The following is a 26,482-nucleotide window of genomic DNA, read 5'->3' on the forward strand; positions in this document are numbered from 1 at the left end:
TTAAAAAATGCAGCAATCTATCTGCTGTACAAATTTAATTAAGTTCAAATAGTCAAAGCCTTTACAGTATTCAGTTTAGCATTTTTATGTGAAGCAGTATCATCTTGAAACAAGTTTTGGATCGTGTCGGTACAAAAGTATTGCTTCACATATGTTTCTATACTAATCAGCATTTTTCCTTCTCTTCCACCTCCTTCCTTCTCCCCAATTTTTAAGAGTTTCACCTTTGGCTTGTCCAATGGACATCAAGTGACAGTGAGTGTTGACTGCAGGAGCTCTACAAGCACAGCGGCTGCTGGGATGTTGCGACAGAACTGCGGAAGTAACAAGCGTGGTTTGGGATTAGCCCGACTCTCTACCTCCAACTTCTTCACCATCTCAACTTCAGCAAACTGGGGAATGGGGCGCAGCACCAAGAGCAGCTCTCTGAGCAGCATTAGCTCCAACTCTGACTGCTATGATAATCCTGTTGTGGATCCAGAATATATCATGCAACTGGTGAATGATGTCAGAAAATTTGCAGATGTGCTACTCTATTTGAAGGAAGCCTTTCTTTCAGAAGGTATGTCACTTGTTCTTAATTCTTAGGTTCTCTGAAACTCTTAACAACTTTATTTGTATGCTTTAACTAGTGTTTGCTGTGGTTGTTTCCCCCTGCCCTTTAACTTCACCATTTAAACTCCCTTCCTCTTCCCTCCCCACCCCCAGCATGATGATTACAGGAAGTGATGGTTTTTAGTTTGGGTTCTGTATTTCCTCACCAGAAAAGTACAATCTGTTTCATAATCCCAACAGGGGAAAATAAGATCTTGCAGGCTGTCTAGGCTGATGTTTAAATTTGTGATACCATCGACTGATTAGTGTTTTAACCACTTGAATGCTTTTTTCTAATTCCAAACAATTATATTACTATTTTGGTTATGTTTCAGTTTTCTAGGCTGATTTGGTTTTTGAGCGTCTTCCACACTAGTAGTTTGAGTTTTAAGGTAGAATATAACTACACTGTCTTCCTTTACAAGAGAAGTATTTTCTGTCTTCTGCCAGCAGGTGGAAACTGCAAATTTTTCCTGCTTGGGAGAGGTATGCGTTATAGTGTTCCTGTTCCTTTTGGGGAAATACCATTAGTCCAGTTTTGGTCATCAGTAGGAAAGCTTTTAACTAAATTTTGTGAGATTAGTTGCTGAAATGATAGCCAGAGCAGTTTTGTGTAAGAAGTCCTGAGTGCTGAACAGCTGCAGTCACCTCTGTGTTCAAGTGAGTGTGCTCACAGCTGAAATACTGCTGCTAGAATGTGTGTGAACAGTTCTTAAAAGAGCAGTAATTCGACATTACTGATCACTTTAGAGCATTGTGTCCTCATAGTTTTTGCTGAGCACACAGGATGAGCAGAGTTGTTTGTGAGGTTGTGTGTCTCGTGCCTACTGAGAATGAAATGGGCATCCTGTAGGAAAGGACTGTCAAAACACTGAGGTGTTCCTGTTGCTGTGCAGCAGTATTTAATTACTTGTCATTTAAAATTCTGAGCTCAAAAGATCAAAAAAAACTAACATGGGAAACAGGAGTTGTCATCTTATTTTATAATATGATGTAGAATTAATTTGTTAAACAGTGTTGTCCATTTAAAGTATTTATAAAGCAAAGATGTTTCTCTTCCATAGTTGGGAGTGTTTTTTGACCTTAGTCCCCATAATATAGTGAGTTCTGGCTATGCTTACTGCTGGCTGGAGACAAGCTCCTAGAAGCTGCATAGTTTGGTTTGCATTTTCTGTTGTTTGGAAGCGTTCACTATTGTCTGTCCAAAAACTAACAAAAAATTGCTAAGGTGGTTGAAGAGACTTCTTGCACATAAAATTCTGGTTTGTAATGCTTGCAGCTTACCACCATCCTGAAATTAACTGAATTAATTATTTGAAGATGGAATCAGTTTCAGGGATAGGAAATTAATTTCTTCCTTTTTGGAAGGGTTGCATCAGTGAGTGTATTTGCTTGGTAAGCATGCCTAGAGACTGCTGTAGGTCTTTCAGCTTCTAACCACTGTTCCCTTAGCTTCTGTATCAACTGTTAGCTGTTGTGTTTCTTCTAGCAGATTTGTCTAAACTCTTGATGCGCAGTAGCTTCAGGCTTGACCACGTGGCTTCCAGTTGTCCCCGTTCTGCTGCTGGGGTCCTGCAGTGCTTGGCAGCTGATTGCCAAGGGTGTGTGCCTTCAGTGTCATACCAACTGATGCCTGTATTCCCTCTTTGTGGTACCTGAGCTAGCTAGCTAGCCCAGCAGTTACTCACCTGTGGTTCACTTAGCATTCATCTCGTGTAGTGATCCAGTCTTGGATGACAAATCTGAGATTTTGGGTTATAACGTGTTTGTGTCTAAACTAGAGCATAAATGCCTTGGGATTACAGACTTGAACAGTGTTTAGTTATGGTACCATTGCAAGTTGATTTGTTGCATGAAGAATAAGTTGTAATCTCTTGAAGAGAGTATTAGGTAAATGAAATGTTCCATAAATTTCAAAGCTACTTCTCTTTGCATTCCTTATACTAATACAATTTAATTTCTGACAGTAGTCTCACTGTCATAATGCTGAATAAATGTTTAATACCCTTCAACAAAGGGAAACCTAAACCAACAACCAACCATTCAAAACACCCCAAACCAGCAAACAAAACACTCTAAATGTAACTGTGGAGTTTAAAAGTTTGACAGCTGTTTGGACGTGAGGGAGCTGCAGTTATCTCTTGTGTTGAGTGGAATACTGTATGTTCCACACCCTTCAGTTCTTTCTGTTATTTAGGCCTTATACTCACTGCGTGTAACATTCTGTTATTAGTGATCCTATCTGAGGCATAAGATCAAGATACTTTACCATTGTCTTCATTAAAGGAGAGCTCTGGGCATGTTTTGAACCTAGGTCAGTGAATCCAGTGCTGTTCCACAAATTTTGTATTTAATTCTACTTGATGACAGGCTGAAACTCTAGTGGTGGTTGGTGCAACTGATGCAGTTAAGTGCATCAGTCTCTTGGTCCAGTCTTCAGCTAAATTTCCAGATGAGCAAGATTGTCGTGTGGCTAGTACTAGTAAGGACAGTTGTTGTTGTGTTTTTTGTGTTTGAACTGAAAGGTTGTCTTCAGTTGTAGCATTTTTACTTTATGAAGTTGGAGATAATTTAAATTTATTGAGAAGTCTCAAAATAGAAGTCAAGAAAGAATAGAAAGAAGTCAATCTTCTTTCTTTTCTGATAGGAAGAAAATTAAAACTATTCCCTAGAAATCCCTGCCTGGAAGGCCAGGCCTGACAGTGTATGTTGAATTAATACCTAGAAGACTCAGAGCATTTCCTATAATTTGTGCTACTCTTAGTGCTGTTCACTTGGCTGTCCAGTTTTATGGATGGCATTATTTTCCTGATGTGCCCCAGGTTTACTTCTTTTGTTTTAATGTACTTCCCAAGTACAAACTGTTAAGACATAATGGCTTGAAAGCTGGTGGGTCTTCTCTGTGTTTTGAGTTCTAATAGTAATATTTCAGCTATGGCCTGAGAGTGTGAGAATCTTATTGTTGCCTTCAACTTACACCCCTCTTTGGGAAGGTAGGACACACAGGGAAGTACAGTCTAAACGCTGTAATGTTTGGATGTACAGTCTAAAGGCTGGAGCTGATCTGTGTTCTTCAGAGTAGTGGCATTCAAGATAAGAAGTATCTTCTTATTGTAAAAGCAGGTTTAGGAACTGAGAATTTTTTTACTTCCCATGGAGACCTTCTGAGGGCTTAAAAACCTGAGCACAGTATTGAAAATACTGAAGATTTTGAAGTGCGTGAGGTATATTTAAGGAAAATCCTTTCACTTGAAGAGGTTAGTTCTCATCCCAAACACAAGGACCTACGCAGGACCTAACTCTAGGAATTTGTCTTAGAGAATCTACCAGTTCAAAAAAACATTGCTTACTGCATTGATGTGCAAAGTTGAGAATCTATTTAATAGTATTTATGTATGAGGTTGGTGACTACAGTCCAAGATTTTACTGCATATAATAAATTTTGCTGTTGCTTTAAGTAAATGATGTTGCTGTGTGGTCTTTGCTCAGATGAGATTCATTTTCTCAGGTTTAAAAAGACTACTCAAAAGAATATTTAGGACACAGTAAAATATCTTCTAATTATGAATTGTGAAAGTAAGTATTTGATCTTTAGACAGTCCATAGCAGCTTTTGCTTGTGCTGCATTAGGGAGGGAGAAAGCATTCCTGTTTCCCTACTCTGAAGGTACTTGGCCACTAGTTTTGTGACATCTGCTTTTTTATTTTTTTTTATTTTTTTTTTTTTTAGGAATATAATGTGTACAGTAAGGTCTGCCCTTGAGACTGTGGGAAATACTGTGTTTCATTATGAATAGCTCTAAGGGTAAAATTTGCATGTGGTTTAAAAGTGGAGGACTAATTACATTTTAATATATAGTCTTCTTGACTGTACTTTAGAATATATTTTGGACTTCTTGGTTATTTTATCACAAACTTTGAAGTAATCTTCAAAGTGTGATGTTGTGTCCTTCATGTGGGTAATTCTGCATCCTTTTAATGAGCAAAACATTTTTCTTCAATTTCATGCTATCTTCAACAAATGTAAATTGTAGTTCATACTAAAATGTTAGTATACTCTTTTTTTTTTCCCAGGTATCTTAGAACCAGAGTAGCAAGATAAAGCAGTTACCTTTCATCACAGATTTCTCTGAGGATCAGAATGTGTCTGATATTTTAGCATTTGATAGATTTTTTGATTTGGGGTTGGCTTTTTGTTTTTTTTTTTTGTTGGGATTTTTTTTTTGCTTTGTTGTCTTGTTGTTTGTTTTTTGTTTTTTTTTTTTTTTTTTTTTTTAACTGAAGCAGAGGTAAAAGTACTGCTGAAGCTGGATGGCCTGGTCAGGAATGTTTGAATTCTCTTTACAGTAGCACCAATACTTTCAAAAGCATCAGGAATGCTACCTAACTTGAAACCTATCAGGTTATTTTTGAAAGATAAGGTATTCACCCTAGTGGGACAATTCTAAAGGTGTCTCAAGGTAAATAATTTCCTCCAAATGAGGAACTTGTAATCTCCAGTGACTTTAAAACCTTCTTTTAGCACCACAAAGATTGGTGTTAATCATGTGCTACCCTAAAAGCCAGAAGAGATTTATTGAATGTAGTGCCTGAGGCTCAAAGGTGAATGATTTCTCTTCAGCCCTTCTTGGCTTGATAATGTATATTGTCCCTGTTTTTGGTATGATGAAGGAACTGCAGTATTTTTAGCATTTCAATTTTTATTTCCTTATTTTCTTATAGTCTATAATACTACTGTCCTCCTTTTCTGAGGCAGTGTTCTTGAAGGTCAGTTTGTCCTGTTTTGCTAGGGAAATCTGAAGTACCTTAGTTATTGCAGTGAAGATTACAAATTGAATTTATGATAATTTTTAATACTAGGGGTAATCTTGCTGTTTGTTCTTCTCTTCATTCCTGTTTTGATGTTTCTCAGTGAAAGGTGCTGTCTTTGATACACCTTAAACTAGATCTATTTACATGTCTAATGACACTTCATATTATGAATGCTTGGTAGGTGGGCAAACTGCTCTAAACAAGGATCTGATAAAATATTTACTTTTCTTTGCAGCAGTTTCTGGAAGCAACATTTGGGGGAGTTTTTAATGTTTGTTTTGATTTGAGGGCAATTGGACTGATCTCTGGACGCTTTTTGTGGAAGATGGTGCTGGTTTTCTGCTGGGTAGAATTTTGTTTGACAAATAAAAAACTTTTTTGAGAGTAGGAAAAGTAAAATGCTGTCAGGGCAGCTAACTTTTGGGAACTTTTGATAATCACTATGTTTTCAATGTGTAAACAACCTGCCTGTGAATTATTAAATAACCTTTGGGAATTGCTAGAAAAAAGCAGAGGAATCCATGAAATGTGTGGCACATTGTTTCTCTTATTCCATGTAGCACAAAAAAAAAAGGAAAACTAACTGTCTAGTAACTAATAAATATTATTTCAGAATTAAAAATACTTGAGGATGTTGGCAAATAGTCTAAAATGGAATTCTAATATTTATCACTTCCAGAATCTGTCAAAGTGTAATATGCTTGCAGTATCTGAGCAATAATTCTGTGATTTATTATTAAAATACAGGTTTTTTTGTGCTTTGTCCCTCTATTCAAACTTGATCCTCAAGGAACTAACTGCATATTTTAAAAAACATATTTGCATGTAATAAGATTTAACATCTAATTTGGTTCAGCAAGAGGATGAACAAAGGTGAATTCTGACAACTTGTGTTTGCTGCTTTGGCTGTTATTGTTCCCATGGGCAGAGTTAGCAAAGTGTCCATTTGAGCCCAGGTAGCAGGGAGGCCAGGACTAAACCAGGCTGGGGTAGCTGCAAGGAATAACTTCTGATGTGCTCCTGCTGAAATGGCTTTTATTTTCCCCTCTCCATCAGCAGCTTCATTGTTGATACAGTTCTGTAACTGTTTAAAATACTCAAGATGTATCTAAAATTGATGTTTTCTTATTATAAAGCTTGTTATGTTTGGGACTTTGTTTTAAACATGCTGATTATCTGTTTCCACAGCAGTTGCTTTTCCACAAAGAAATGTCTACATGAGCTGCTGCCATCTCACTGTTTCTTCCTGACACTGGTGGTAGTTCTCTGGTGACTGCATAGCCAGCTGAGTTTTGGGGGCAGGTCTACCTGAAAACTAGTCCTAGGAAGAAAGGAACTAGTTTTTAGCCAGATCAGTTCCATGAGCTGGCTGTAGGGTTGCACTGAGTACCAGCAAAGAGGGAGAAGTTGGCTGGCAAAGGAACAAGTGGCCAGAGGATAAAATGGAACAAGACTATGAGGTTTTAGGCAGAGTTGGTGTGGCCCTCCAGTCTGGCATCACAGCATATACTGGTAAAACCTGTATCAATTCTGTTGTCTCCTTTATTGCATGGTAAGTTTTACAGGGGTATATGAAAGGTGGGGGTGGTGGTGGAGAGAACAGCAGGTAGAGAATGCCCTTTCTAGATGGCAAATTAAGAGTCACCTTAGCTCTGAGCTTTTGGCATGCTTGAATTTGACAGTCATCTTCTAAATTTGCCTTTCTGAAACCTGCTTCTTACAAGCAAAGTCATATCTGCTTCTACTCTTTCTGACCTGGAAATTCCTTAGTATACCCTTTCGTGTATCTCCAGGTAGTAGTCACTGCTTAGTCAATCTGAAACTGAAATTGTCCTTTCACAAATCTAAAACTGACTTTCAAGCTAAGAGATGTAAAGGATATAAGCAAGGATAAGAACAAAGTAAATAGTTCCTTAATTTTTATTTAACAAGCAAAATTATTGCTAAGAACTGAAAGGTAATAGTAGTGACTTTTTTTTTTAAGAACTTCTTGTGGGTTTTTTAATGGCAAGACTCAGAGGACAAAAATAAATAGGCTGCTTCTTTTAGTCCTTTTGGTCCTACCTGTAGGACCACAGCAAGCCAGAGACCTCCTGCTCATTTTCCCATGCTTTCTTCCCTTTCACAGTGTCCTTTTCTGGTCCCTCTCTTGGACAGAAAGCACTGAGATCCCTGGCCCTGAGTCATGTTCCTGTCCAGTTTCCTCAGGCTTGAGAAGTCTAGGCAAAGAAAGGGTCATATACAGCCTGGATGAAGACAAACCCACAGCAGTGCAGAAAAAAGGGTATTTTTGCAGTCAGTTTATAGGAGGCAGGCATAGCTATGACCCATAGGTTTCCCCTAGGAATGTTTCACTTAATCTGAGTGTGAACTTCCCACCTTTCTTTTCATTTCACTCCAGATCATCCCACAGTCTGTTTTGCCCAGGCTTCCTGTTTTCTGAGTCTGCTGTCTACAGGCTTTAGTCAGGGAGTCCTGGACTTTCAGACACTGTCACCAGAGCCAGAAGAGCTGGATATTTTCTTTGGTTTTGCAAGTTTGCAATGGTAGTGGCTGCTTAATTCATCTGCAGTCGTGGAACAATTCTTCTGTTTCCACTATTCTGAGCAACAGGAAAAAACCAACCTTTTCTTGAAGCTGAGTTCAAGCAAATCTGTGTTCTTCATAGTCAAAGTGTAAGCTGCCTGTTAAATGCTGGTTGCTAATGTTGGATAGTACATGCTGTTTCTTCAGTTTCAGGGAAGATTGAAGTTAAATAATAACTTAGTGGACCAGGAGATAAGTTTGTGACTGATACTACTACCCCTCCCCCAGTTGCATACTCCACATTCCTTCAGAACAAATGTTCACTTGTTGCTATAGTGTCTAAGATCAGCAGTCAGGAGGGGGGTGTCTTGAAGGCTCATGAGCGTTTAAAATGTAAAATCAACCCTTAGGTGCAGTCAGATATTTTTGTTGACTTAAATAATTACCATATCTGTAGGAAAACTCTGGGCTATGTGTAAGAGAGCACAGGCAATTTCAGTTTTATGTTGCTTTGAAGAGCAAAAAAATGTACTGCAAGGAAAAGCTTCATTCTTCCTCCTTTTTGCATATCTGATGTACCAAAGGAGCTCAAAACACTTGGAGCCTTAGTGGGAGTGTTAATTAGAATTAGCTTCCCTTTCCATCACAGCAGCTAGACTAATGGAACTGAAATGACAAGATCAGCAAGATGAAAGGTCACTAGTGAAGAGGATGAGTAGTCATATTTTTGTTTTTGAAAGTAAAGCTAGGCCTTTCAAGAACAAAAATTCTTCTAATATAGCTTGCGGCTTAAGGAGCAGGCTCACTTGAACCAAAAAAACAACCTGTATTTCTCAAAGAACTCTGTCCTAACCTCTGAAAGATAAGATTGGACCCATATCCACAGCAATTCCCATGTACATGTAGGAGTTCTTGTGTTTAAAAACAGAACAAATGCTATAAATGAGTTTCCCACTCTTGATGAAATGTATTATAGTGGATCCACAAAAATACTCAATTTTCTCATTTTGTTCATGCATTAATTTATCAAAGTAGCAACATGAAAGAAGAACATCAATACAAGTAACTTTTGTATGCCTGACAGCATCGAGTTAACAGCTGTAATTGTCATCTTAATAATCTTGACTTCATGAAGGTTTCATAGCCTACACCATTCCTTTTCCACTAGTTTTGTTGGAAGTGTTTGTTCTTCCTATTTATGTAGCTAGATCACAAAACTGAAGCTGACTTGTTTCAGAATTCTGAGTAAACGTTCATCTAATCTGACAGTTTTAGCGATTTGGTTGTTAGAGTTAATGTCTTGGTAATGGATTAGAGTTAGAATAGCATGGCAGGGTAGGAGATTTGATACAGAGCTTGGACCTTGATTTTCGTACACAGCTGTTTCCCTTTTCTCAGGAAAATAGAGATTTTTTGGGGACTTACTCCTTTGTCTGCCTAAAATGCCCCTTTTTGTGGAAGATGGAGGTGACTCATGTAAGGCTGTAGAAAGTACTTACGTTTGAGTTAAACTTTCATCTTCATGACATTTGTTACAGAGCAGTAGGACTTGAGGAGTTTTCTTTTGTAGAGGCTGTGATTTAGCTGAACAAAGGATCTTTCCTTTTCACCACTTTTTTCTCCTTTATTGCTTGAATAATTTCTTGGACTGATTTTTTAAAAGTATGTAGGAATTCTTACTTGCCAATTGCAATTATTTTTAGTTGACAAACCAGTTTTAATCTTAAGTTAATAAAACTCGCCTCTTCAGTCTTGCTTTCTTTGTCATGACTGAACTGCTTCAGATATTTAAGCAGTATAACATGTTCCCTATTTCAAATATGTTGATTCTCTCTGCTGTGCATAACTTGGGTTCAGGCCCTGCAGGTGGGTGTTGTAGCAGCTCCTGATGTTGGTGCAAGTTCTGTTAGTGCTGCTTGTCTGTGAAACACAGAATGATCGTTGGATTGTGGATCTTGCTACACGTACATGGTAAAGGGAAAGGGAGGTTCTTATTTTGGAAGGAATCAGGTGTTCTAGTAGTATTTCAATCCTTTCCTGGTTTTAGAAATCTGCAAAATGAGAAAGACCTAGTGATGAAGGTTCAGCAAAGATGCATTAAAAATGAAAATTAGAAAATAATTGAAAATGTCAATTGTAGGATTGGAGATCAGTAAGTTGCAGGGAGTATATTTGTGTGGTGGAATTAAAATGCTTTAATGCCTTTTCAAAAAGGGTCTTTGACATCTTTAGGACTTGGCATTGTAGTTAGCATTTCCAAGTTCTTCTCTAAGTATTGTATTTAAATTTTCCCAGTTTATGCAGGTGTGATTGCTTTAGGGCTCTGTGTTTTAAAGGAATGTAATATCTCAGTTAATGTTCTGCTTCTCAGCTACAGCTATATTCTTAGATCTACTTTTAAGATCAGATGTCACTGAAATAGTTAAGGACATGATATTCCTGAAACATTAGCTTAATGACTGCTCAGTGTTCACAAATTCATCTTGCTGTTTTAGTGTTGATAGTGGTATGAATGGATTCTTTAGTAGAATGCTTTTCTGTGGGGTTTTTTGTTTGTTCCTCGTAGGGACCTTTTATTTCATTCATTGATTGTGTACAGGTTATGTCAGTTATTTTGTTTTACCGTAACTATGGAACTAAAAGATCTGTCCCAAAGTTGTCCAGTAATGACAGTAAGTGGGAAGTGTTTACTGGAATCACTGAAGTGGAGGTGCAGAGCAGTAAAGATTGGTGGTCAAAATGGGCTGTAGGCTCAGCTTACAAGTATGTTATCTACTCCTGAAAGAAGAGCAGTTGAAGGAGGCAGCTTTTCTGAGGGGTAGTTCTGTGTGCTTTTTTTTCTGCGTTGAGTAAGGTGCAAATTGTTTATCTGAAAGCTTTGCAGCACACATGAATTGTGATAGTTGAGTGAAGACAGTTTGTGAAGGGCTTTGAGAAAGTGACGGTGATAAACAGCTTTATGCCAGTGGTGAAGAAGGGAAAGCTAACAGTAGGATTCATATTGCAGAGTGGTCAGATCAAATGCTTTCTGGTATTCATGTTTAAGCCTCTGTGTTAAGGACAATCAAACAAATTCAGAAAGTAATGGAGAACTCCTTCTAGGTGTAGTTGGCTTCAGATCATGACTAGACATGAGATTCTAGAGAAGGTGGCTGAGAACTTAATTTGGAAAGAAAGCAATCGGTCTGGAGCACATAAACTTTTGACCTAGCATTGACTACCTGGAATGACAGCTTCAGTGGTTCTAGGGGGAAGCAGCTAGGTAAATCCAGAACCACTAAGCAAATGAATTCTGCAGTGTTTCTCACCTTCCTGTTTCAAGGTATTTGTGAAGAAATACTGCTCTGTTGAAAATTCATGGTGAGATGTACAGTGAGTTACTGTTGTCTTTTGCAAGTGCCATTGTGGTATCAGTTGCTGCCTTAATGATAGTGTTAATATGTTTTCTCTTTATACAAAATCTTCAGAAATGTTTTGGTGTGAATTAACTGATATCAAGACATTATTGCAGTGGGGAATGACTGTTCCTGAGTCTAGGGAAGATTTTAAAAGTATTTCCTTTGGACCATTCATCTGGCTGTGTCACCTGTGAGTTATGCAGTCAGGCTTTACTCTCTTGGGTGGTTGTTTCAGCAGGACATCAGTGAAGGAACTTCAAATAATCCTTAATCCTTTATGTTCACCAGTTTTCTGGACAGCTAAAGTTGCTAGCTGCTGCTTTACCACTTTAAATCTAAGTTGATTTTAAAGTGTAACTTTCTTCTTTTAATCAACAAATGAGAAATGGACTACTGTCACATTCTAGAGCAGTCCACAGTTGTGTTTAAAAGATCCCTTAAAATAAATGCACAAAGTAACACACCCCTTGTTTAACACCATATTATCTTGTAATCCTGGTTTTGTGTGGTCTTTTGAAAAATAGGTGGGAAGGCAGCAGTGAAATAGCATCTTTACTCAGTCAGTGGCTTAGGCTAAAAGTGGAAGAAGCAGGCATGTAGAGAAAACAGTATATTAGACTAAAATTAACATGAGTTAAAGGTTAAGTATTGTTTGATAATCTCTCGATGTTGGTTACCAGAGGTTAAATTCATTTTATTTAGAATGAATAAACTGTAACTTTCATACTACCCTTTCTGTGTGCCAGTTTGATATATGATCAACTTGCTGCAGATTCTTTCATTTTGTGCTTTGTTCCTTTTTTTTTTTTCCCCGAAAATTTGTGCTGTAGATGTTGAGTGAATATTATGTCATGTACTCTCAGAACTTGAACAAGTATCCAAGGAACATAGCTGCTTAGTGCATAAGAGTTCTCATTTTATTTTAACAGTATCTTCTATTGGCAGCTGTTCAGTCTAGTGACTGTTTGACTAAGTTTTAGTGAAATATCCTTGAATAAGAAATAAGTAACTAGTCACTGCAAGTGGTATGGTTGCCTTTCCTAATGCATATGATTTTTTGTGAACTGTGACTGATCAGATTTATTGTTAATGTATTCATACTAAAGAATATAGCCTTATGTCCCCTTCACAATTTACAGTTCTAATTTAAAATGTGTTCTGAAACTGCTGAAGCATTATCCTCACTTAGCTTTATTCTTAATCTCTGGGAAGATTCAAGGAAATGAACAGTGACTAAAATGACCATGTAGTGTTTTCACTCTCACTTGTCAGAAACAGGTAAGGAAACACTAGCAATTTTCATTGCTGGTCTCTGGTCTCTAAATTTTGGTTTAATAAAAGATTAAAGTATTCTAAAGATTAAAGTGCATGGCTGAGCACATCTGGGTTGGTTGACTAGAATCTCCCCTCTAGTAGAATAAAAAAGTTAAAGGCACTTAGTGTACAGCATATTGAAATAGATTAAAAGCAGCATTATGATAGTTATTTTTTCTGAAAGTCTTCTCCACTTTAACAAATGGGGAATTTAAATGTGAAACAAATGTGAAGTAACAACTTTGCTGGTGATGTCAGTTGGCAAACCAACAAAAGGAAAATATGTAACTGCTTTCAGTGTAGGCAGAATAACAAGATTTTGATTATCCTGATGTATTTTGCATATGCACCTGTTTTATTGACTTTTTGAAAAGATTGTTTTAAGGCATCTTTATTTTTGTAAATCTAATTTCTGGAAATTAATTTAGTCTGGGTTTGCTCTATATATGTAGTCAAGAAGGACTTCTTACAAATGTTTTGGCTTCACAGGTACAGAATTGGTCCATAATTAAAATGGGTAGGAATGTTTGCCCAATTTAATAAAAAACAAAAAAACACCACAGCTCAAGTTCACATCAGAGGCTAATCAGCATGGTTAGTGGTTGAATCTAAATGGAGAGATTGCTGTATTTTAGCCAGTCCCTGATAGCAAATGACAAATCTGGAAGGGTTGTTTGGGCATTTGTGATACATAAAAAAGTCATCATACTGGGAAACTTAAACTGGAAGGATTAACTTACTGGGGATAGTTTTATGTTCTGTCCAGGGATATTTTTTCTGCAAAAATTGTAAGCTTGCATATTAACAATGCTTACTCGAAAAAGTAAAGACAGAACTATCACCCTTAAAATTTAAAAGAAAAGGTAAGTAGCAGGTGCTTTTTTATTTTAACCTAAATTTGTGCAACTTGACTTTAAGAATAAAGTTAGTACTTTAACAGTAAATAGACAATTGACTTTCCAAATGTTAAATGGTTTCTTGTATTACAAAAGCATTTGTGTGGAATAACTGAAATCAAACAGTGCTACTTTCAATAATGTATTCAGTGAGCTGTTTGCAGGAAGTCTCAATGCATTCTCACTGAAGTGGGTCAGTATATTGCTCTTCTCATAAAAATCCCTTACTAAACTCTAATGTTTTTATTTCAAACGTAGGGGTTTGGGTTACTATTTTTAATTCTTTGTTTTTCTCATTCCTAATCAAACTTCACACATCCCTGGATTTTCCCCATCACAATAATTGTTAAATTTTTTTCCATAAATTGTAAATTTCTGCTGCAATGTAATGTAATTGGAGCATTGGTTGGAGTATGTGTTGCTGAAGACTGAATTTAGTGTGGTGTGTTTTAATGATGTCATGACGACAGGGGTTGCCATGATACTGATGAGCAAAAAGGCTGGAACTGGCTCTCTTGCTAATTTGGAAGCCTCAAGTAGTAAGTTTCTTGATAGAGAGATGGATAGGTAGCTTCTTATTCTGCACTGTGCACAGGGTAGGAAGGTGATAACTTCACCAGGCCCTTTTGCAGCTTCCAGTCTTGCTAGCGATTTTGCAGGAATGAATTCTTGTAGAAATTGAGTTTTTCAGTGGTTTAAAATGTTTCCTTCCTTACATCTACAGCACATAGCCAAATAAAGGAAGAAATATGATAGCTAAGACTGTTGCTCTCTCATCACTCCAGAACTGTGATCACCAGTAAATATCTCTACCACCATTGAAGGAAAAAGTTTTGTTCATTTTATATCCATCAATCAATGAAAATCATGTTTAACTCGTATGTTTACTGCTTAAAAAAAAAAAAAGCTGCTGTGACAGTAGACCAGATAGCAGGGACATAGAGGACATAGATAGCTTTGCTATGGTCAAACCACAGTCAATGTAAAACATTTTTGCACTGTGTTTGATTCTTGTGGTCTTTTGAATGTGATAGTGAACTCTGTTAAATCAGACAAATATGCCAGGCTGTTAATCATGTTAGAATGGGGCTGACAGAGAGATAGAAGGGCAAAAACAAAATGATGGTTTAATCTGGGACTGTTTGCCAAAGTGCAGATGTAGGAATTAGGTGATTTCCACACAGTTCATTGTTGTGTGATTGTTTTGCCTAATCTGTGATGCTCACTGGGAAGTCTCATAGTCTGGATCAGGTTCAGACCTGAGTGCTGACAGTGTCCTAGTATGCAGTATGGACATAGCTGAAGATGATAATAGTGTGATTTTAGATTAAATATGTTTTACTTTGCATCAGTTTCATTCCAATGCTGATTTTTAGTCCCTTGCCCTAGGTGGCGTAACTAGTGATCCCATGTAATCCTTCTATATAATGTAATAGAAACAGGATGTAATTTACCTAAAGGCCAAAATGAGATTTTTTTAGTTAATAAGAGTGAATGGTCTCTTAGCCAGGATATTGTTCTTGCATATTGAAATGTTGGTTACACAAGCCTCTTTTTTCTGAATCCTTCCAAGATTGGAAGTGATGAGATGCTGAGTCTTTGCATTCTATAAGGTGAAACTTTAATAAAAAGTTCTGGATCCAGATATTGGGGAAATTGCTTCCCAGCTTGTTCTCACCATGATCCTGCAAGACTTATTTTGTCTGGCTCATTCATCCTGAAAGAGATCAGGATTTATGGAGAAGATGTGAAATGGTGCTTAAAGTTGGAATTCAGATTATGACATTTCATTTGAAGAGGAGGTGAAGTACATGCACTTCAGCTGATCCCAGGAGAACAGATTTACAAAGGGAACTCTTAAAATGAGGACTGGACCTATAGTGAGGGTGATGGCTACAGTTGGCATTTAGGGGATCTCATCAGTTGCATTTGTTCTACTGGAAATGTCCAGAGTGAGTTCTCTATAGATCTTAGTGAAGGCGTAGTGTGTTTATGAAGGTAGATAGAGAAAATACTTGTGCAAAAATCCAAGTTCTCTTGTTTTTATAGTAAGATTTTGACAAGTGAGGTGAGTTTATGTAGATTTCCCCCCAGTCTGAAGAGGCTGGTCTGTTTGTATAAACTTGTGGCTGTGGAGAGTATGCATGGCGTGTTGTTCACATTGTGTAATGTTCTTGAAAACTGAATGCATGACAAAAGTAATCACATCTTTCTAATTGTAAAAAGCTCCTGATGGAAAGCTGGACATTATTACGTGTTGTGAGTGAGAATATCTGCTATGGCAGTCTCACATGTATTCTGACTCAAAAAATTTTGCAGGGATGTGTTACTTTTCAGTTGTTTTATCTGGACTGCTACCTTGTCTTTCTGTAGTGAGACCAGTTTCAGTTCTAAACAAACTTTTAGCCACAGCAAAGCAATAGTTGTATTAGTGGTTTCCCTTCTTTTGGGACTGGTGGAAATTGGGTAGTAGAGAGAGTGTCTGCTGCTGTTAAAAGGCCTTAATATTCTAGGTGGAGAAGCAGTAAGTAGAATTGCATGTACATCTCTTTTATGGGTCTGAAGGGCAGTATAGTGGGGGAAAGACTGTTTCTCTATTTAAACTTATCCTGGCAAACGCTTGTTGACAAAAACAACTTCAGAAGTGTTTGGGCCAATAATAAATCAGGTCAGACAAAAGAATGCCAGCGAACTGACACAGCAGTGCCTTTCCTGACTGCATGTATTGTGACCAGCCCTGACTTGGCAGGGAGGATGACTGGTGCTGACAGGCTTGATGAGCAAATTTGATTTTGTTTTGTGTGAATAGAATCCATAGCTGTAAGGACATTACTGCTTAGTAATTTACTAAACAAAGGCTTCCCTTTGAGAACTATGTAAAATTTGAAAATAGGTAGATTATGCTTTTATGTTGAAGATGTGTGAGTGGTTATAAAATGTGGTGACCAAATCCATTGAGGACTGGGATGCCAATGACAATAGTGTGCTACTGAGATGGCTTGGCAAACAGACTTTCCAGCTGCTTTGTACTGTCATTCTTGTATATTGGACTTGTCAGCTTTGAATACATGCTCTTACACCCTGTTCTTCTTTTTCTACTTCTCCTACAGAGTATGCTTTCATTTGGGAAGAGCTTGTTTTCAGCTCTTGTAAATGACAGTTCAACCCCAGTGAAAGAAGATTTTCAGATAGGCTACTAAGATCTATCCAAGCCTTTTTTCCCCCCCTTTTCAGTTTTAAGAGATGGTTTTCTCCTTTTGAGAGGTAGGGGGCTGACTCATTCCTCCCAGAGATTGCAGGAAACTGGTCACTTGAGTGAACAGCTGAACTCAAGTGCCCAGAGAGGGCCTTTAAGTGTTGCAGGATCACTGACAGTCATGGCTTTAGACTTCTTGAATTTTGCATTTCATGTTATTAAGCTTGAGAGAGGCTTTAAAACAATATGGCATCCATTGATGGACAATTTCCTGCTGACTTCGTGTGCATCAATGAATGTGTACAGCAATACAAGGGACAGAAGAAAAACTAAAGTAATTTTTTTTGAGTGCTTCATTTATATTAAATTGCTGCAGGAACTCACTGGAGACACATTTCCTTGTGCATTCCTTTCACTGTATTTACTCAAACGTTGTTTTGATCTCAGCCATTTTCAGACTTCTTACCATTAAAACTGTGTTTCTGTTGATCTGACATATTTACACTGTTTTGCTACCTGAGTTTTCTAAATCTGTCCTGAACAAGAAGCCTCTGGTTTAGTGTCTGTTTGGTCTCACTTATTGTGAATGCAGTGCTGTTGTGGTTCCTGATGACTTCTGTCCCTGCCTTTCCCCAAGCACCATTTGTCACAGACTTTTTGTCTTCTGGAGGCACACAAACAATGTTTCAGATACTTTGTAAACAAATGATACAGTGATGGAATACAAAGAAATCTCAGTTGGGTGTAGCCAGACCTTTGCTTTTGAGAGTACAAATAAGTAATCTCCTGCTTGAGTGCATTATTTTAGTGATAGTGTTCTCCTGGATGGTATGATAAACATTTAGTTCAACTCAGTGGTTGTTTTCCACTAGCATTTCCCTTTGAAGCTTGTTACTTCTGTTGTAGACTTGAAGAGGCTTGTGTTTGCTTCAAGATTTTTCTTTAATTTTCCCCCTTCTCACTTACTTTGCTTTTCCCCCAACTCTATTGTTCTGGCACAATACATTACCAAATTGTAATAGTAAGAAATGGCATTTTGGGATCAGTTTTGCTTTGATTAGTCTTTGGAGGGGTGTTGCTTTCTATCTTCACCTAACATGTAAGGAACCCTAAGAGACTTTTTTGACTTGTAATGACAAGTCTGTAGTTGTGAGTTACACTGAAGTCCCCAGAATAAATCCTGCTGTTTGATTTATGTCTGTATTATATTCCTTCCTGAGTACTCTCAAACTGACAATAATCTGTAGATTGGTTGGACTGCTTTATGGCTTTGTTTCCCCTCCCCTGTTTGCTCAGGGTCCAAAAGCCTACTCAACATGTTGCCAAAAGGATCTGGCTATAGGATATGGGTGTTGTGATCACATGATTAGGAACTCTTCTCTCCAGACACAAGTGAGCATCTCTGCATTAGAAGGCAGGGACACCATCATCATCTTGACTAGGCAAGAGATGCAGCTCTGGTCAAATGGTGCCCCTGTGCTGACCATCTCTAGTCCATTGACCACAATATTCATGCTCTTCATGTGAGGCTGCATGTATCCTGGTTAGACAGAGGTGGCTGATCCCATCCCTGCCAATAAAAATAATTAGTTCTGGTGAAAGATTGTGGAATATTTGTCTACCTCTGGAGGTCTGTAAGAAGAGATGAACTCCAAGGACTACCTTCATAAGAATTTCAAAACTCAAGTCAAGCACTAGACATATTTCTTAATGAGCTAATTTGAATTACCTCTAACTATTAATATCCTAATTCCTGAAGATAAAAGTTACTATAATTTTAAGATATATTTTCTGTGTTTTCCGATCCACTTTGAGTTTATGGGCATCAGTACAACTTTGCTGTTTGTCATTTTCATCACTGCCTTTGCCTGGAAATGCCTGGTACTCCCAACAGCATTTATTCTTGTATTTGTGGAGTACAAATTGTGGATTAAAACCTGAAGGGACCATTAAAATTATTTGTTTTTTCATTTTAACAGCTATAAAGCTTTTCAGTGCGTTAGGAGGTGGCAATGGTTATACTGGCTTAGGCTAAAGCTGTGCCTAACCCATTGTCTGATCTCTGATGAGTGCCAAAACTGAATAGCTAGAGAAAAGTAAAGATGAGAGGTTAGTCATATGCTCTGAACTGTTTTTGCCTAGTGGAATTCTTGAGCTGTTGCAAGTTACATTCATTTAGAACAATGTAGTTCAGTAGAACAAAGTGTGGAGTAGTTGAATGAAAAGTTGGGAAAGCAGGTTCAAAAGGAATTAAGTTAATTCAGAGGCAGCAGTTATGTTTTGTTTTGTGTGTAGGAGCAGCTGTGGTGCACCAGTCGTGGGTGCTGGGGAACTGGAGTGCAGAAAGCAGCCAGTCTGGTCTGGGCTCTGAGCAGCAGCACCCAACGGCTGTGCAAGGCATGGGCCAGAGCTCTTGGCCAGACCTGCCAAGGCATTTATTGACTCATCAGTAACTCACAGGGAAACTTAACTTACCCATTTCTCCTTGTTTCCCTGTAAACTTCTTGTGTCAATGTTGTGTTTTGGCAAGAAATTCCACAGGTCTCTTACGTGAAGAATCACCCTTTTCTGTTTTTAAGCTCCTTCTTCCTCACTTTAATCATCTGAGGTGTGTTACACAGAATTGAAAGACATAGAGAAGCAATTGATTCTATCTGGTATATTCATGCCTTTTAAAATTTTCTAATCTTCTTTCATATCCCCTGTAAGTCATTGCTTATCCAAGGTTGCAGCTTCCATTATTGTTGCTTTCTTGGGAACTGCTTCAAGGCTGGATTGCTTTCCCCATTAAGTCCTGAACTCTGAGCTACAGTATGCCTTTACATCAATGTGTGTTTGTCATAAACAGCCTGTGCTGCTAAGGTGGATGCACTGAATCATGGCCATGTTCAGTACCAGGCTTTTGACATTTTTTTGCCTTAGCTGTGCTTGAGTCAGTTAATTATATGTAGGTGTAAGTTAAGATAAAGCCACAAGTGGGGCTTTTTAACAAGTTACTTAGAACTTTTCTGATTTACTGCTGTGTAAGATGGATTTTCCCAGAATGTGTCCTGTTACAGGTAGAGCTTCCTTGTCCCTTCCAGCAGGAAAAGTGCCTGTGAATGGTAGGTAGTTTTTATTATAGTATACTTCCTGAGTTGAGTTTTTTTTTTCCTTTGACAACGTATAAGCTGGTCTGAATTGGAAAAAAAAATCTGATATGTGGCATGTAGGGGAATAAAGCCTGAAGCACAGTTGTCCTTAGGTGACTTGCTATAGTACCTGATGGTAACATATAAAATCTGTGTGTAGCCCCCCCCACCTGCACACCTGTCCTGATGTGTCATGTTGTACTATGTGGATTACTCAGAAAAAATTAGGTGCCTCTAGCCTAAATATAATGTCTTGTCACAGAAAAATGGCTCTGAGTTGAAACTATTCTCTGAGCAATACTGGATCAATTTGCACTGTACTGAAATTGTCTGTATTGACCTGTTTGTTGTCGTGGCCACAGACAACACAGAATTGCCCAGCTCTGTGGGGAAGTGAGTCAGCTTGTATTAGATCCTCTTTTTCTTTTTCATAAGCTAGACTTTCCTGAATTTGAAAGCTTTTTACCACAACCTGCAACGCAGCACTCTAGTGCATGAGAAACTTTTAATTCCATGAACCAGCACCTCTTCTGTAACAGAACAAATTGTGGTTTAACCTGTGCTTTGGATGCAACAAGAAGTATTAAAAAAAAAAATGGGGTTGGGATTTAGAGGCGCATAGCAAGAGGCATGTGATAGAAAGAGCATCACCATCTTGGAGTGTATGTTTGAGAATTTTTCTGATTTGGCCTAATTTAGATGTTCAACTTACTTACCAGGACTGATATGCTTCAGGACAGACCTTTGTAGATCTGGGCTTACATACTAAAGATGCTTAAGATTTTGCTGATACTTTAATTAAAAACTAGCCAACATCTGCCACAAGTTTTAATTTATAAACATACATAAATGGTGTTGAATTTGTATCAGGTGAAGAATTACTTAACGAACAGTCAGAATCTGCTTTTGTTGATACCTTTTTTCATATATGTAATTATCAAAATAGTGGTTGATGAAATGGCATGAGAAAAAGAGGATGGTTTAATTTAGAAGCCTTCAGGTCTTGGTGTAGAATTCCTACCATCTCATCCCCCCTTTTTTTAAAAGTATATTTGCTTGACTTTTTGTAAGAAATAAGTCTGTGTAAATGATGAACAATATTGCAAGTTTACCATTACTGGCAGCTGCTACTGTAACTCTGTATTTTTAACAATTTCTTTATTCTGAGTAGGCTTAGCTTCAATATGGCCTAGAATTCCATGCAGCTGAATACCATCAAAGTTGTTTGTAATGTGATTGGGTGTTAATTCACTGTTTTAACATAGTTTCTCCTTTTTTCAGAAAATCATGATGGCTTGCATCAAGTAGTACATGAACGCCTGGGGGAGTTGCTACGTGTTTTAAAAGCAGTGATAAACAAACATCAGACTCTAAATTCAGTTGACATTCTTAGTGCTGCAGGAACAGTTATTGCAAAAGTAAAAGGTAAGGAATTACTACCTTTCATATTCATGGAAAATTGTAATTAGTGACTTGGTTGACTCTGGCTTGGAGTTATAGATGGAATTCTACATATACTGAAAAAAAAAAGTGGGCTTTTTAGGAATAATACTTTAATTCTTGTTTTTAAAAAATGCCTTCCCTAAGTGAAGAGTAATTTTAAGTATTAGTATTAATTAATAATATTAAATACTGAGCTTGTTATGTCATTGATGTAAAATTCTGCTTATAGGAAGCTAAGTGCAAATTCACATTGAATTCTAAAAGCACAAGCCTTTGATTTTAAGCTTTTCTTTACCTCAGTATCATAGAGTAATAAACCTGGCATTTATCCACTTTGAGACTTGCCAGGAATTTTTTCCTAATTCTGTGAATCTGTAGGGATGTTATAGTATCTATATCAGGTGAAGAAATCTCTGAGCAATCCAAATTTGAATAGTTGAACAGTTACAAATTCCACAAATGGATCATAGCCATGTGTCAATGAATGTATCAATAGCATTGAGTGTTACGGACAAGTTAATGCTTTCTGTTGTTGATCTTTGCTACTGCAGTTCTTGGCATGCCAGACAAATGCAAATAGTGAACCCTTAGGTGCACCAGAAACTGTTCCTTCTCTGTGTAACCTTTGACTGCAGCTCTTCCTACTCTGGAATCTGGTATATTACTGTGGAACCAGCTTTGAGTGGGGTTAAATCTACCTCTTGCCTGCATTAAATCATGTAGGATATCTTCCTTCAGAGACACATAGTTTAGTTTTTCTTCTTTATCTAGGCCTTCCTTCTTGTTTCCTATTTATCTTAGTATGTCTGAAATGTATTGTTGATTCAGTAAAGTGAGAATATCAGTTAAAATGCTAATGTGTTCAGTTTCCTGATTCCTATATATTGGATTCTTCCAAGCTTCTTATGGATCCTTCCTATTGATATACAGTTTTGCCTGTTGATCTTGGCAGGTACTAGCAGACTACTTCACGTTTTCTTTGTGTTACACATAGTTTCCTATAGTTCTGTACCTGGTATTTCAAATGATCGTGGGATAGGACTATTAACCTCTGAACTTGGTTTAGAGGTTTGTACAATACAGCAGAAACACAGAGTATCCCTTGCGGTGCTGTTTGGTTGTTGATCGTGGGCAGAGTTAAGTACACACATACAGTGGTAGTCAGTGTTTAGCAAACGTGTTAATTGTTTAGTGAACATAATTCTTCCACCTTAGACAAGCTGTTTCCATGCATAAATGCTATGGTAAGATGACTGTGTCCTCTACTCCACCCGAATTTCAGTGGTGACAGGACAATGTTCAGCTGTTCTTTAATTTAAGAAATGCTGAGGAAGAGTGACCTAAGGCTTGCAAGTAAATCATCATATCAGCCTTTGCTAAATTATGTTTCAAAAACCATTGCAATATCATCTATTCTCCCTGGACTACATTGTTTATTAATATTGTTCTTGATGTGCATATTAATCAGTCTGTACTGTGAGAGTTCAAAACGTAAAGTAGTAAAATAATTTTCCTTGTCTTGAGTGTAAAGCTGTTAAGTCCATAACTATGTTGGTTATGTTGGAACCTTTCTTTCAGGTTTTTCTGTACACTTTAAAAGTCCATGATGACTCCAAGGTCACTTTCTACAGTTCTAGTGCTGACCCGGTTTTCTAGATCTAGATTTATTTGTTCTCTCTCCTGCCCTTTTACTTCAGAAGTGGAAAATTAAGTGCTTTGTTGAATTACATCATTCATTTCTCCAGAGTACTGCAGCCTTCTGAATTTGATGCCATACTTTTTTTCTCTTCTTGGTGCGTAGTGTTCTGTCATACAACAGATGATAGCAGGTTGAACTCTGGGCAGATGTTTTTTTGTTTTGTACTTTTCCTTATATGCTTCTGTTTCTGTTTTTATGAGTTCAGCTTAGATGCACAGAAGAAATGCTTTACTGTGAGGGTGATGAGACACTGGAACAGGTTGCCCAGAGAAGCTGCGGATGCCTCATTCCTGGCAGTGTTCAAGGCCTGGTTGGATGGGGCTTTGAACAACCCGGTCTAGTGGAAGATGTCCCTGCCTATGGCAGGGGGGTGGAGTTACATAAGCTTTAAGATCCCTTCCAACCCATTCTGTAATCCTTTAGCTGAAGTGAATAGAAATTTGCTCTGTGGTAAATAGTCTTTGTCTTTTCTGTGATCCAGACTGTGTGACCTGGCCACGCAAATGCAAGGAAGGGGAACTCTAGATCACGTTAAAGATGGTCTCAGTCAGTACTGCCTCAATATTTATAGCCATTGATACAAACAAGTACTTTGATGCAAAGATTTTGGTAATGCCTATCAGTGTTTGCTCAGACACATATTGCATTTGTCATGCTTCTGGAGACGGAAGTGGGGAGATTGAAGACTTCAGGACTTTGACTGGTACTTCAGTGCTACTTCTCTGTGAAGGGCAAAGCCTACAGACTATCTCTCCCCAACATAATCTGGTAAATGTGAAGGCGGTTTGCCTTTAGCACCTGTTTGGTTTTTACAGCTGTTCTTTTTCTGGGGATCATAACTGCTCCAAGTTTATATTCAAACTGAAGTGTGTGACAGCTGGTGCTGAGAAAGCGGAAATAAAAATACGGCACATTGTGGTGATCGTAAGCATGTCAGACCTCAGATTTGCTTACTTTGACCTGTGTGTAACACATGCATTCACAGGTTTTCAGCTGTGGTTATTTCACCAGAGGTAATGCAGCTTTTGAATAAACAGGAAGCTACAAGAATGTGAGGAGCTGGTAGAACATATCCAGTATCCTTTTTCCTCTGGCTTCCCTGTCTTTGTTAATGTGACATTATGAAAAGTTCATGTGACTCATCTGTTTCTTGTCATTGGAGGACAGAACTATAAAAAGATATTGGAAGCACTCTGTAGTTGGATTTATGACTAGGAAGAAAATTAACCTGGCATGGAAAAATTCTGATGTTTATTTAGGAGAAGATGAAATAGAAATAAGCTGGGATTTACATGTGATTCCACCTCCTGGTTTTTGAGTCTTTGCATAATGTCAGAGTTTCAAATCCAGTTTTTCTTTGGAACTTCACATGGGGACATACTGCTATTATAACAAACACATGCCTTTTGCTCTTCATTAGATCAGTTACAGTAACGTTGGAACCTTAGTGACTCTTGAAGTCTTAGTGCCTTGTGAAGTGTTCCCATAACTATGACAAGTTGCGCTGTGCTTTAAGCATGATGTCCAGTGCAGATAGACTACCTGACTTTAGATCACTGAGAGTGTGAATATTTCGAAGGCTAACAAAAATTAGAGTGCCTGTGACCCTCTTTTAAGCTTCTTGGCCATTTTTCGGTGCCTTCAATGGGAATGATACAAATGTGCCCCTGGTCTGCTTTGGAAGTTCAATGCTTTTCCTTTTAGACAGATTGAAGTTAAAACTAGCTGCAACATGTCATACGAGTCTTGCTACAGATAATTATGCTTGGCAGCATGGACTTGTCAGATTTGCACTATTTTGGACTGAGGTTGAGGGAAAATGGTGGTGAGAAGAGTGGGACTTGACACATGTGATTTCTCTGATTATATCTTGGTTGTGACGAGCCTCACTGGGTCTCTTTGGGCTCTGCTTATACATGCCTACTTGAGTGCTTCATGAAAAATGACTTCTAAATAACACCTCACTTGACCTGGAAGAATTGAGACTTATTGAAGCATTTTGCTCGGAACCTGTTTAGACTCCTGTTTCTTTAAGTCGCTTCCCATCCTGGCACAGCATCATATTTATAATTGTTATTTTTCCACTCAATGCCTTTAAATAGTTGATGGTCCCAGAGTACATGGTTCTCCTGATCCCGTGCTGAATTAAAGTTTGTACTCTTCTTTTGCCCTTTGACTTAATCACTAGAATGAACACTGATTCCTGGTAAAGCTGAAAATTGCACTTGTCTTGTAGAAGTTTTCTATTTAGGCATAGGGTTTGTTTTGTTTTTGGTTTTGTTTTTTTTTTTGGTAGTAGTTCTAGATCAAGAAGAAATACCACAAATAAGATGAAGTAATTTCAGTTTTGTTGTATCTGTGATATACATTCAGAGCAAAATTCATTATGGAAGGAGTAGGAAACAGTTCCTTGAAATTGTCTTGATTGCATCCAGCTCAAATTGAGGAGGCTGCTGAACCTGGTACTGAGTACAGGCTGGTGAAATTATATGGCACTAAGAGCTAAAAGTAGAACAGTGGGGCTTGGACTGCCTGTTGATCTGTAGGATACAGAAATAGTCTTCTGTTTCTTTCCAATCTCCACGTATTGCCCTTCACTTATGTTCTTCTCCCCATTTATTTTACATGTTTTTGAAGAACAGAGGTAATAACAAGAAGTATTACAAGTCTTTGTTTTCAGAGTGGGAGCGGTCTTTTGGTCTTTGTTGGGTTTTTTGTTTGCTTGGGTGGTTGTTTTGTTTTGGAAATAGTTCTGAAAGGTTTTTGAAAGCATTTTTGTGAGTTTAAAGATAAAATTGGTTGCAAAGGTGCAAAGTTCCAAGAAGTCAGCCGGTTGCTTACTTCTTATTAGTCAGCTAGTAAATCATGGATTGAGGATGTATTCTTGTCTAAAAAAATGCGTTATGTTGCCATATATATCTGTCGTGTATGAGAAAACTGACCTGCAAAGAGCAAATTCTGTGAGCTTTTCCAGGCTCTGCAGACTGCCTGTCAGTCCTGCATGTGTGTATGGGGAGCAGGGTTGAGGCAGCAAGTGAACTTGTGCAGACTCCAGCATGGCTGCGTCCCATTGGGCTCTGTGTGTGAGTTCACTGGGAACAATCAATCACCTTTTAAAGTCCTGGTTGCCCTTTGGTCTTGACAGCTGTCAGTCTTCATCATTTTAGCAGCATTGTTCAAATGTCCTCAGGCAATGCTTCAGCTTCTGGGATTCTCGCGTCCAAAACCTTCATGGCTGTTTTGGGTTCCCCAGCCTGGTCTGTGCTTGATTCAAAAAAGGTTTTGATGGCATGACCCAAGAGCTGAAACTGCAGCATACAGCAGCATTTTTATGATATTGCCAAACCCACCTCATTTTGACGACAGCTTTGGAAATAGAGATCCACTGCAATCTAGGCTTGCATTTCTGGTACTGGATTTGGATTTTAATGTGTCACTGCTGTATGATTTTTTGAAGTTCATTATATGTCACCT

General features: G+C 38.0%; 1 protein-coding gene across 1 annotated transcript in view; it reads left to right on the top strand.

Annotated features, from left to right (window-relative positions):
• Positions 1-300: 300 nt before the first annotated feature.
• Positions 301-26,482, top strand: part of ARHGAP29 (Rho GTPase activating protein 29) — a 46,420-nt gene continuing 20,238 nt past the window's right edge. The window contains exons 1-2 of the mRNA XM_062497107.1: positions 301-562; positions 21,148-21,291. Coding sequence (XP_062353091.1) covers positions 301-562; positions 21,148-21,291 — 406 coding nt within the window. The remainder of the gene's footprint in view (positions 563-21,147; positions 21,292-26,482) is intronic.

Source organism: Cinclus cinclus, chromosome 8 (assembly GCF_963662255.1).
Source record: "Cinclus cinclus chromosome 8, bCinCin1.1, whole genome shotgun sequence".
NCBI classification, from domain to species: Eukaryota; Metazoa; Chordata; class Aves; order Passeriformes; family Cinclidae; genus Cinclus; species Cinclus cinclus.